At 39.5% G+C, this 13,066-nt stretch overlaps 1 protein-coding gene across 1 annotated transcript in view; it reads left to right on the top strand.

Moving 5' to 3' along the window:
- Nucleotides 1–7,486: 7,486 nt before the first annotated feature.
- The window catches only part of LOC126335352 (2-hydroxyacyl-CoA lyase 1), a 118,793-nt gene continuing 113,213 nt past the window's right edge, over nucleotides 7,487–13,066 (top strand). The window contains exon 1 of the mRNA XM_049998538.1: nucleotides 7,487–8,387. Coding sequence (XP_049854495.1) covers nucleotides 8,328–8,387 — 60 coding nt within the window. The 5' untranslated portion in view covers nucleotides 7,487–8,327. The remainder of the gene's footprint in view (nucleotides 8,388–13,066) is intronic.

Below are 13,066 nucleotides of genomic sequence, written 5' to 3' on the forward strand. Positions count from 1 at the left end.
AACCCAGAACAGTGGAAAGCAATCTTTCTTCTATTGTTGTAGTTATTCACTTCGCTGTTTTTTTATAATTGGGATGGATCATTAATAACAAATTTCAAAATGAATATATGTATTGAAAAGGTGCTGTGAATATCCTGACTTCGTTAAATAAATGTCTTCAAGGTGATCTTTGGTGGGCTCCAGCTATTATTCTGATTACATGCTTTTCTGCAATGAATACTTTTTCTCTTACTGTTGAATTAACCCCAAAATATGATGCCATATGAAAGCAGTGAATGAAAATAGGCGTAGTAGGCTAATTTTCTGATAATTTTATCACCAAAATGTGCAATAACCCTAATAGCGTAAGTATCTGAACCTAACTGTTTCAGCACATTACCTGTATGTGTCTTGCAATTCAATTTCTCATCAATGCACACACCCAGAAGTTTTGAATATTCTGCCTCTGCCTTAGCAACAGACGTCTGTTAAAAGTCTATATTTATCAATGGTGTTATGCCATTTACTGTACAGAATTATATATACTGTATTTTCTCAAAATTTAGTGAGACTCCATTTGCAGAGTACCACTTAATAATTTTCTGAAAGACATTATTTACATTTTCCTCAGCCAATACTTGTTTTTTGGGTGTTTACTATTTGTGTATCATCAGCAAAAAGATCTGGTTTTGCATCTTCATGAATATAGAGAGTTAAGTCATTAATATATATTAAGAACAATAAGGGAGCCAAGACTGAACCGTGTGGGACACCATTTTTGATACCTCCCCAGTTAGAGGACTCTGCTGATTTTTGCAGACTATCTGTACTGTACTGTTATTTTCAACCTTCTGCTTTCTTCCAATTAAATTAAACCATTTGTCCACTGAAATAAACCATTTGCAGACCACAATACTTAAGCTTATCTAGAAGAATTTCATGATGCACTCACTCAAAATTCTTTGGGAGATGTCAAAGTATCCCAATTGATGATGTTTGACTATTCAGAACATTTAACATTTGAGCAGTGAACGAATATACAGCATTTTCTGTTGAAACGCCTTTCTGAAAACAAGACTGACATTTGTTAGTACTTCATTTTTATGAATATACCACCCATGAAGCATGAGCCTTGCCATTTTGTACAGATAGCCATACCGTAGGTGCAACCACAAGGGAGGGGTATCTGTTGAGAGGCCAGACAAACCTGTGGTTCCTGAAGAGAGGCAGCAGCCTTTTCAGTCTGGATGATTGACTGATCTGGCCTTGTAACACTAACCAAAACGGCCTTGCTGCGCTGGTACTGTGAATGGCTGAAAGCAAGGGGAAACTACAGCTGTAATTTTTTCCGAGGGCATGCAGCTTTACTGTATGGTTAAATGAAGATGGCTTCCTCTTGGGTAAAATATTCTGGAGGTAAAATAGTCCCCCATTCGGATCTCAAGATGGGGACTACTCAGGAGGACATTGATATCAGGAAAAAGAAAACTGGCGTTCTACAGGTCGGAGCATGGACTGTCAAATCTCTTAATCAGGCAGCTAGGTTAGAAAACTTAAAATGGGAAATGGATAGGTTAAAACTAGATATAGTGGGAATTAGTGAAGTTCAGTGGCAGGAGGAACAAGACTTCTGGTCAGGTAAATACAGGGTTATAAATACAAATCAAATAGGGGTAATGCAGGAGTAGGTTTAATAATGAATAGGAAAATAGGGATGCGGGTAAGCTACTACAAACAGCATAGAGAACGCATTTTGTGGCCAAGATAGATACAAAGCCCATGCCTACCACAGTAGTACAAGTTTATATGCCATCCAGCTGATGACAAAATGATTGATGAAATGTATGATGAGATGAAAGAAATTAGTCAGGTAGTGAAGGGGTATGAAAATTTCATAGTCATGAGTGGCTGGAATTCGATAGTAGGAAAAGGGTGAGAAGGAAACATAGTAGGTGAATATGGAATGGGGGTAAGGAATGAAAGAGGAAGACTCCTGATAGAATTTTGTACAGAGCATAACTTAATCACAGCTAACACTTGGTTCAAAAATCATGAAAGAAGGTTGTATACATGGAAGAAGCCTGGAGATATTGGAAGGCTTCAGATATTATATATTGGCAAGACAGAGATTTAGCAACCAGGTTTTAAATTGTAAGACATTTCCAGGGACTGATGTGGACTCTGACCATAATCTATTGGTTATGAATTGTAGATCAAAACTGAAGAAACTGCAAAAAGGTGGGAATTTAAGGAGATGGGACCTGGATAAACTGACAGAACCATAGGTTGTAGAGAGTTTCAGAAAGAGCATTAGGGAACGATTGACAAGAATGGGGGAAAGAAATACAGTAATAGAAGAATGGGTTGCTTTGAGGGATGAAATAGTGAAGGCATCAGAGGATCAAGTAGGTAAAAAGATGAGAGATAATAGAAATCCTTCGGCAACAGTAGATACATTGAATTTAATTCATGCAAGAAGAAAATACAAAAATGCAGTAAATGAAGCCGGCAAAAAGAAATACAAACGTCTCAAAAATTAGATAGACAGGAAGTGCAAAATTGCTAAGCAGAGATGGCTAGAGGTCAAATGTAAGGATGCAGAGGCGTATATCACTAGGGGTAAGATAGATACTGCCTACAGGAAAATTAAAGAGACCTTTGGAGAAAAAAGAACCAATTGTATGAATATCAACAGCTGAGATGGAAACCCAGTTCTAAGCAAAGAAGGAAAAGCAGAAAGGTGGCAGGAGTATATAGAGGGTCTATACAAGGGTGATGTTCTTGAGGACAATGTTATGGAAATGGAAGAGGATGTAGATGAAGATGAAATGGGAGATATGATACTGCTTGAAGAGTTTGACAGAACACTGAAAGCCCTAAGACGAAACAAGGCACCAGCAGTAGACAACATTCCGTTAGAAGTACTGATAGCCGTCGGAGAGCCAGCGCTGCCAAAAAATTCTACCATCTGGTGACCAATATGTATGAGATAGGCGAAATACCCTCATACTTCAAGAAGAATGTAATAATTCCAATCCCACGAAAACAGCTGTTGACAGGTGTGAAAATTACCGAACTATCAGTTTAATTAGCCATATCTGCAAAATACTAACGCGAATTCTTTACAGATGAATGGATAAACTGGTAGAAGCCGACCTCTAGGAAGATCAATTCTGATTCCATAGAAATGTTGGAACACGTGAGGCAGTACTGACCCTACGACTTATCTTAGAATATAGATTAAGGAAAGGCAAACTTATGTTTCTAGCATTTGTAGATTTACGGAAAGCTTTTGACAATGTTGACTGGAATACTCTCTTTCAAAGTCTGAAGGTGGTACGGGTAAATTACAGGGAGCGAAAGGCTATTTACAATTTGTACAGAAACCAGATGGCAGCTATAAGAGTCGAGGGGCATGAAAGGGAAGCAGTGGTTGGGAAGGGAGTGAGACAGGGTTGCAGCCAACCCCGATGTTATTCAGTGTATATATTGAGCAAGCAGTAAAGGAAAAAATAGAAAAATTTGGATTAGAAATTAAAATCCATGGAGAATAAATAAAAACGTAGAGGTTCACCTATGACATTTTAATTCTGCCAGAGACAGAACAAGACCTGGAAGAGCGGCTGAATTGAATGGACAGTGTCTTGAAAGGAGGATATAAGATGAACACCAACAAAAGCAAAGAGAGGATAATTTTATGTAGTCGAATTAAATTGGGTGATACTGAGGGAATTAGATTAGGACTAACAACGGTCGGCATCACACCGACTGTTGTTAGTCGAGCAGCAGTCATGTACCAAATAGTTTTATCTTGTGACTTCGGTTTTACATATCTGATGGAATAGAATGACCATGAGAGCAGTTGCTATTTATTTTAGTGAAAATCATTTTATATAAGCTGGTCTGCCTCATGTATCTTTATATCCAAACGGTTTGTGAATGTTAAGTTACTTTTGAGATCCGATGATGGCACCTTTAGTGTGTTGAACATTATCAAGTAAACAGTATTTAAGCAATCTTGGCTTTTGAGTTATTCCCATAAAAATATTTTTTTTTTTGACTTTTTATTAACAAACTTTTCATTGGTTTCGGCTGCCCTATTTCGCTTTTAACCATATTCCAAACTGTTTTAGTTTTATTATCAGAGGTGCTAATAGCAAACATAATGCATATACTCCTGGACGTTTTAAAAGCTTTTCTAAATACAGTGCAGTAGTTTTTATAATGTATGATTGTTTCTGTATCATTACTCCTTATAGCTACAACATACATTTTTCTCTTTTGTTTGCAGGATATTTTTATCCCTTTAGTAAGCCATGACTTTTTAGATGGCTTCTTACAATTAAGTTTCACTGTTTTGTTAGGGCAACTGTTTTCAAATGTACTCACAAAAGTATACTGTAACTAGCTGTGGGCATGTTCAAACAGACCTTTCTTAACAGGAAAAGTTATTATTTTATTACATTTATCTTGGTCTATAAAAACATTATCTATCAGTGTGTTGCTTTCATGTATCATTGAAGTAGAAAAATCAATAACTGATGTGTAATTGAAAGAACCAAGTAATACTGTACGGTCAAATTTTCTATCAGATTCTTTCAGAAAATCAACATTGAAATCCACATAAACAATAGTTTGCTCCCCCTTGTCAGACAGATACCACAACAAAGAATCCTTTTTTATCAAAAGTAGCTGAAAATTTTCCAGTGAGGACCTACACACAGCTACAGTTATAAAATTACCATTATTTAGTTTAAGCTCATATGCACATAAATCTTCTAAGCAAACAAGAAACTCAGCTACTTTTTATTAATCCTATTTATATTCTGAAGCAATGTGGTAACATTATTTTATGAGTATCAAGAACAAAGTCAACCTGCTGGAAGCCCTGGAAATTAACAAACATCTTGCTCACAGACCAGATCTCATCCTAAATGACCAGACACAGCTCAACACTTCCCCTCTCCTACACCTCATATAATTATCTCTGTTGTTCATTACTTCCCACACTCTCTCTTCCTACACATTCCCATTTTCCTATATTCATTAAGTTGTTTTGTTTTGTTGGAGTTGTCTTTGTATTCCATATAGACTGTAGTTTCAATAGTTAATGCTTTCTTTTAACTGGCACTTGTATTACTGTCCATGTTTAACACCCCTTGTAGTTGTCTCATCAAATACTGTTCATATTTTACTTTGCTCATTTATTTAATGAAAACTGTTACACAGCCACTGCTTTGATTATAATGTTAATGTTAAAATGCAGTACCACCACACTCTCGAACTGTAGGTGCCCTCAAACACCTCCATTTTCTTGAATTTATTTATTCTATTTATCTTATTGATATTGCTTAAGTTCCTTACATATTCTGTAGTTACATTGATAATTGCCTCTTCTTTTAATTTGTTTGTGTACCACTCTCCACATTTCACACTTCCTCATGTAGTCTTGTCAAGTACTAATTTTATTTTATTAGTTTTGTTTATTAATAGAAACTGTTATGTAAGCATGCTATTCCTATTTTGTGCCAAATGTTTTCCTGTCTACTCCATTGTTATTTATGTACTGTTCAATTTTTACTTTTACGTTGCAAAGATGTTACTTACTGTATGTTCCTACTCCAGTCTAGACGTGTTACTTCTCTTCCAATGTTGTTTGCAAACATTTTAACTTAACAATAAAAGTAACATTGTAGAAGAATAGTAAACTGGTGCTTTTCATTTATTAATCTTGTGATATTTTAACATCTCTGGTACCTGCCTGTCTGAGCTTCTCATTAACCTTAATTTCATTCAGTGTTGAATCATTGGACACTGATCTTAGCTTAAAAAAGTGGTACTGACCTGAGTTTCAGTGTGCGCCCCCCCCCCCCCCCCCTTAAAGATTTTTCTACCCTTCCCTTTTGTACTGAGATGTAGGCCAAGCCCTGTGAAGTTCCACCTGCCACCAAAACCAACAGGAATAAAACCTATGACTGACTAAGTAGCCACCCAAAGCAGTTTATCTAGCTTTATATTGATCCTCCTGGCAGAGCCGTTTAGTTAGGTTCGATCATATTGCATGAAAGCAGGAACCAAGTCAACATTTGTATGGTTCATTGCAGATGCTATTTTACTAGGTCACACTCAACATTGTAGGCTTGGTCCCTATCACTACTCTTTCCTGTTCCACCCACTATCACAACGTGATCCTGCTTTGTAAAACCCTTGCACAATGATCCTACATCATTATCACTTGGCTAAGACATGCACTCGGCTTGAAAAAACTCGTGACCTGGTACTTGTCACCTAACTTTTCCTGCATGATCAGACCCACACCTCTTCTATGGCTACCTTACATCTACCTGAGTCTCTTCCTTAGTTAACTGAGGTCTCAAGGCAAATCTATTGTTTGCGCCAATGATAAACCTGTCAGATGCTGTTCTCTTTCTGTAGCCCCTGTTCCTTGCTACCAATTTCCACATGTTCACTCTTTTCTCCCCTTAACCTCATCAATTTTTCCCTAGCGCTATCCTGTTCAGCCTTAGGGGCTCTAATCTTCCCTTCCTGTTCAGCTATTTTCCTGTCCCTTGAACATACTCTGCAGTACCATGGAAGAGACTCATTTACTCCCCCAATTCCCATGCCACTACGCATCCCTCCCCCCAATGTAATAATCTGTGACAACAGCTGCATAGAGTCCCAGAACTAACTCTCCTATGGTAGCTCAAACACACTCGTTCATGGTTGTTTACAATATTTTTACAAAATTTATCTAGACAATAACAATAATACTCTCTTAACTACAGATCACAAGAGTCACTAAAGGTATGTAGAACACTAATATATGAGTATACTGTTAATATAGCAAGGTAATGCGCTTAAAATAACGTTAAAATTCAAAACGTCAATACCCGAAAAAATAGGTCTAAGATCACGTATGGGCGATATGGAATGTACAACTTTTGAAAGGAAATAAAAAATAGAACTCAAAACGTTAAATTCCACGAGTAGATACTGTACTAATAAATACATGTGTAACGAGGGCAACCTTAATTCTTCACTTAATACTTACGCAAAAGTTTTAAATTTGTAATGCTATGTCTAAAGTATGCGGAAACTGCCCCTTAGTTATATTTTTTGTAATACTTTGAAAAGAGTGAAACATTTAATAGATAATATGAAATAGATTGTAATTAACTTAATTGACAGTTATTTTAGAATTAATTATTTACTTTCACGTGTGAGCAGTCTGCGCCAGGGCTGACTACAACGCACATACAACATGAACAAATGAGACAGAGATACATTCTTATCGTACAGATACCACAGATAACCATTGATATTTCATTATTAAACAAACTTCATTAAATGTGCATTTAAAAATTATTAATGAATAATCTTAAAAATGTCAAAAATGGTGCTGTTTTGAAGATGTACATTTGCATTTGCTGCAGTTCAGCCCCCTCTCGATCCTCTTTCGATGGGTAAGTTACAGGCCTAATGCGAAAATGGGAAGTGAAGTTAGGTGAACTGTGCACAGTACAGCGTAATTTCTTGTAAAACGGATTTACTTGGGTAGTTTGCCACCCCTGTGAGAATCGATAATAGGTTTTGTGCGGCATTTCTCTGGAATATTCGCGCAAACAATGTTGGCACTCGGCGAGGTGTCAAATGACAGCGGTCGGAAATGCGGGAATGCGAGAATACATAGCTTCAGTCATACTCACAAATTTCTTCTGTGACGGCTTCCTTTCATATAGTGATTCATTTGATTTGTACAGTTTAATGAGCGTCATCGTCTCCATTTATTAAGGCGTTTTCTGCTTGGTGAACACAAATAATGCCTTTGCCTTCCTGAAGAACCAGGCTTTAGTGACTGAGACCCATTAGGTGACTGCACATCATCGATGACGATGGCGCTCATTTCATCGCAGAGTAGTTTTGGTTACCTGGAGATGTCCTACAGAACTCCTTCACCTTCAAAACATTCCGTTCCACCACCACTCTTATCACTCCTGTTTTTTAAAACAACATGACAATAATAAATACCTCTTTTGCGTTGCTTTCTGTAGTTTCGTGCCAGTTCCAATATAATTGCAGCACACGCCTCTGTTTTTCGACGTCGGGTTGCCAAACGTTAATGTTCTTAAAACGGAGGTTTGGCAACTGCCAACAAATAACGGGCAACAGGTGCGAACTGATGACAAGTTCAGCCAATCAGCTGTTCTTGTTTGTATGCGTTCACGTGTTGTTATGCTTGCTGGTGGAAGTGAGTGTCGTGCTTGATTACATAACGCATAATAACATCCTACCAAAGTTCGTTTTTGCAGTAGGGTAAAGTGTTTAGGCCTTTGGATGCAAGAAAAATGACTGACACAGAAGAAATAGATGGAAATACCATATTGGCAGAAGCCTTGAGAGACCAGGTTAGAATAATTGTCTCCAATGTATACGTGAAAGACTTGTGATGTCTGGAAACATAACGTAATAACAATAATCATATTGCATTGCGTCTGTGGTTACGTCTTGTTGCTAACACTTGTATGTAAGTAGCCTTGAAAACAACGTAAGGCTGACAGTACGTAGTACATTGCGTTTTTTCGACGTGACATGTTGTCACACACTATTTCTCCTGAATATGAATTGCAGCCAAGGACAAATTTACAATCCTTCAGGCAGCGTAAATATAATTAAAATCACATTGACTAGTATTCAGCAAAACAAATTAACCCTAGAACCTTAGAGGGGGGGGGGGGGGGGGGGTGAGGCATATTACATTGCTACTGAACGAGCTGAAAATTTTGTACTCCGCGCTTGATTCAAAGAAAATCATAATTTATAGATTATGCAATAGTCAATTACAGTTATTAGATCTCCAATGGCATGATACATACCAAATTAAGGACAAAATGGCCTGTTTTATACCCTCCTGCAATCATAGATTTTGCAAGGGTTTAGTAACCAAGGGTTAATATTGAAGTAGTGCCCATATTGTACCTAGGACCACAGTTAACACTGTACCTCGAAGTGACAACCTGTCAGCTTTTTCCACATTCTGTTTAATTGAGTTTATCGTCAAAAGTGCACACTTTTTGTGTCGCTGTTCATATTGCAAGATACACAAATTTTCGTATAATGTATTCAACAACCTCAAGTATTCTGTTATACAAAGTAATAGACAGCATTATTCTACCATTTTTAATGTTGAAGTTGATGTCTCTTGTTATGAGAACTTGATTTAGCTGTCAAACTATTACTAGCGAAATATTGGTTTCTCCTTTAATTTCTTTACAATATAACATGGTATTGCACCCAGAAAACGTTTAACTGACTCTGGATACAGAAGCCTAAACGAGTGTTAATTATCTGTTATATTTCTATTTTAAAATGTTGACTTCATTTATGTTTACTTTTATGTCTGTTATGAACTCCACAGTGATGGGATATAAATCCCCACTTGCACAGAGTTAATGTGTAGATAAATAATCATTGGTGCATTCTAATTTCTAATCATGCTATTTTTGTTACATTGCGGATTTATATCCTTGCTTTTGTGAGAGACTGTTCCTTGTGCCAGTTGTGTGGTGGTATTTTTTGGGTTACATTATGGATCTTCCCTTTGAAAAAACTAATGTGTGTTGTGCTACATGTAGACAATAGTGTAGTTGTAACATATGGTTTTTGTTTCCTTTACTGCCTTTTTTTCATTTAAACATGAAATATTTGGTTTTTGCAAGTTTATTTTAATGTGTTTAAGTTATTTTGCTTTTTTGTTTTGTTTACTCTTTGAGTTCTTCAGAAGAATTATCAACTAATTCTTGCCAATGAAACAGGCCTTAAGTCAATCAATACAGTATTGCAGCTAGAAAAAATTGGCCATGAAATCGTGCAACAGTCATTCCATTGGCTTGAGGCAATGTTCTATACTTAAGAGAAATGTCTTCCAGCAAAGCAAACTTTACTGGCTTTCATTTGGTTCTGTGCGTGATTCAAGTGGTGGTCAGTTTTTTTCCCCATGTCTGTGTACCAATCCCTGTATTCCTTTCACATTTTTCATTATTAATATTTCCTTTTCCTCTATATTTTTTGTTCTGGCACAACTCATTTGCTTTCTGTTATGATTTCTGCTTTCATTTGCAACTTTTGCTTTTGTAAGTTAAGTTTAGTAGAAAGGTCCTGGTGGAATGTAAATAATTAGCTCACTGTTGCTTCTGATGACTACCCCACATCATATGACGCTCCTCATGTAGGCTTTTGAGTTTGTTTATCCCATCTTGTTCCTACATCCTTAACTCCTCAATTTCACTCCCTCCCCCTTCCCCAGGGGTCTCACAGTTATTTTGTGGGTTCGTATGTGGTGCACACAGGGCCCCGAGCTATTGCAGCCCTTTATTTCTTAACTGGCTGCATTTCCTTCACTGTCCTCTCCCCTCCCTATCCTCGCTCCTTCCCTGCTGACCCCTCCTTCCTCTCTCTCGGTGTTCTGATTTATGTCATACTGGCTATTGACCTATTTCCCTGTATTGCTTTCAATTTCGTTTCTTCTGTCTGTTCTATTTCATTCTTTTTTGGCATTTAGGTCTCTGCTTGAGGTTTGACCTCCACTCCAAAATTTTCTGTTCTTAGTGCGAGCCATTTGGGGAAGAATTCTCCCCCTGATGTCTACAGTGTGGATTCCTCTTCCCCCTTCCTTCCCTGCTCTAGCTCCTCTGCCCCACGCCCACTCTGCTAGGTCATCAGCACTTGAAGCCATTCTGTGTTGTGGGGCTGTTATGTACCTGTCTGGGTGAGCCTGCTAACAAAACAGGGATCACAATACTGATACTACATCTACATCCATACTCCGCAGGCCACCTGACGGTGTGTGGCTGTTCCCTCCCAGTGTATGCCAAGGAGTGGTTGCTTGTCTTCCTGGAGCATCAGAAATCCCGAAAACGTTCGCCATACCGTGTGACCCTTGCTGTGGTTGGGTGGCGCTCATGGGGAGAGCCCCTGGTCGGAGTAGGTTGTATCAGAGCAGATGCTTGGAGCATGAAGTATATCAAGCTGCAAAACTTTGGCTGTTCTCAAACAGCCTCTCTTCAAATGGTAAAGGATCATTGATTGCTGCTTCGTATGACCTGGCAGCCTTCCCTTCCCTGGCTACATCCTGGGAGGAGAGCCAAGCTCCCTGTCTTGGGATGAAATACTTTCCCTGTTACCTTGTCTGCACTAGGACAGACGGGGACACATTCACCACCAAAAAGCTATTGTTTTCTGTAGAGAATATCGAGGAAAAGTTTGGTGAAGTGGAGTGTCTCAGTAAGGTGTGGTCGGGCTCCCTGCTGGTCAAAGCTGCTTCTTGTGCCCAATATGTAGCTCTTAGTGCTTGAGATCGCCTTGGCAATGCCCAGTGTCTATTGCCCTCACCAGTCTCTGAATATGGCCCAGGAAGTGATTTTTCATAGGGACCTCATCCTGCAAAGTGATGAACTCCAGGCTAATCTGGAATGACGCAGCATTCATTTTGTTCAACGTGTGTAGAAGGTTCGTAAAGACAACAGCACCAGTATTGGCATCTTCATTCTAGTTTTTTAGAAAGGTATCCTTCCAGAGAAGGTCAAGGTTATTTGCTACAGATGTGACGTGAAGCTGTACTCCCTCCACCCATGAGGTGCTTTCGGTGCTGGCGTTTTGAGCACATGTCTTCCCGCTATACGGTCGACCTTCTGTGTGGTGACTAGACACCCACTCCATGAGGGAAGCCCCTGTGTTCCACCACCTGCGTGTATTATGAGGCTCGTAAAATATGTGACAAACTCCACCCAGTGTCACTTTCTTCAACTTTTGCCTCTGGTCCCAGGACAAGACCTCCCCCCCCCCCCCCCCCCCCCAACCATCAGCCCCCCCCCCCCTGTGGTGCCATCCCCCCCTCGTAACCTGATTCTGACGTCTTATTTATGGATGTCACCCCATTCTTGTTGGTGATGACCACTGACTGACATGATGGCGCTTTGGTGTCTTTATGTCTAACCTGGATTCTCACCACATGATAATCCAGTGTAATTGCAATGGGTATTATCATCACCTACTGGAAATACAATGCCTTGTTTCCACCTATTCTGCATTCTTTGTTGCTCTTCAAGAAATGCACTTCAATGATGACCACTCTCCTATGGGCATTCTGTCAGAACCGTTACGGCCCCGGGATGGCACTTGGAGCGGTCTACACTTTGGTTCTTGCCGATGTCATTTGTGACTGGATCCCTCTTCATACCTACTTGGAAGCAATAATGATTAGGGTACAAATGATTCTGGCAATAATCACTTGCAATGTCTCCCTCCCTCCTGGCAGGCTACTTCCTTATGTTGAACTGTCTACCATAATACAGTGACTCCCACCCCATATCTCCTCCTCGGGGACTCAGTGTGCACCATCCACTGTGGGGGAGTGCCACTGCAACAGGTAGGGTCTTCTAATTGAGCAACTTATTACAGACTCTGATTTGTCTCCCCTCAATGACTACCCACTTCAGTGCTGCTTGTGGCACCTTTACTGCTATTGATGTCACGATCTGCTATTGTGGCTTCCCTGCATTAGTCACCCCATGATGATCTTTGGCAGTGACCACTTCCGGTGATTATAACAGTTCCCTGCCACCACCAGGCAGACAGACCATCACGTTGGGCATTCTGCTGGGCCAGTTGGCCTTTACGTATGTCTGCTGTGCACTTCGACACCTCTCTCTTGAATTGCATTGATGCAGTCATGCAGGGTATCTCTGCCACTATTCTTCATGCTGCTGGCACTGTTGTTCCCTCGTCCACAGGTTTCCCCCATCGTTGACATCTACCATGGTGGACCAAGAACGTAGCAGTCACTGCCCAGAGTGCTGCAGAAATTTAAGCGACACCATTTACAGACCAAGCTCTTTGATTTGAAGCATCTCTGTGCTAAGGTTCACTACCTTATTAAGTGGAGTAAAATGAAATGCTGGTAACACTGTTTCCTCCCTGGGGATGTATGCCTCTTCATCGCCGATTTGGTGGAAGCTCCGTAGCCTACTGGGTCACCCGTGACAGTCAGCAGTCCAGGGTCTTATCCTCCAAGTTGCTCTGTGTATTG

The sequence above is a fragment of the Schistocerca gregaria genome, chromosome 2 (genome assembly GCF_023897955.1).
Source record: "Schistocerca gregaria isolate iqSchGreg1 chromosome 2, iqSchGreg1.2, whole genome shotgun sequence".
NCBI classification, from domain to species: Eukaryota; Metazoa; Arthropoda; class Insecta; order Orthoptera; family Acrididae; genus Schistocerca; species Schistocerca gregaria.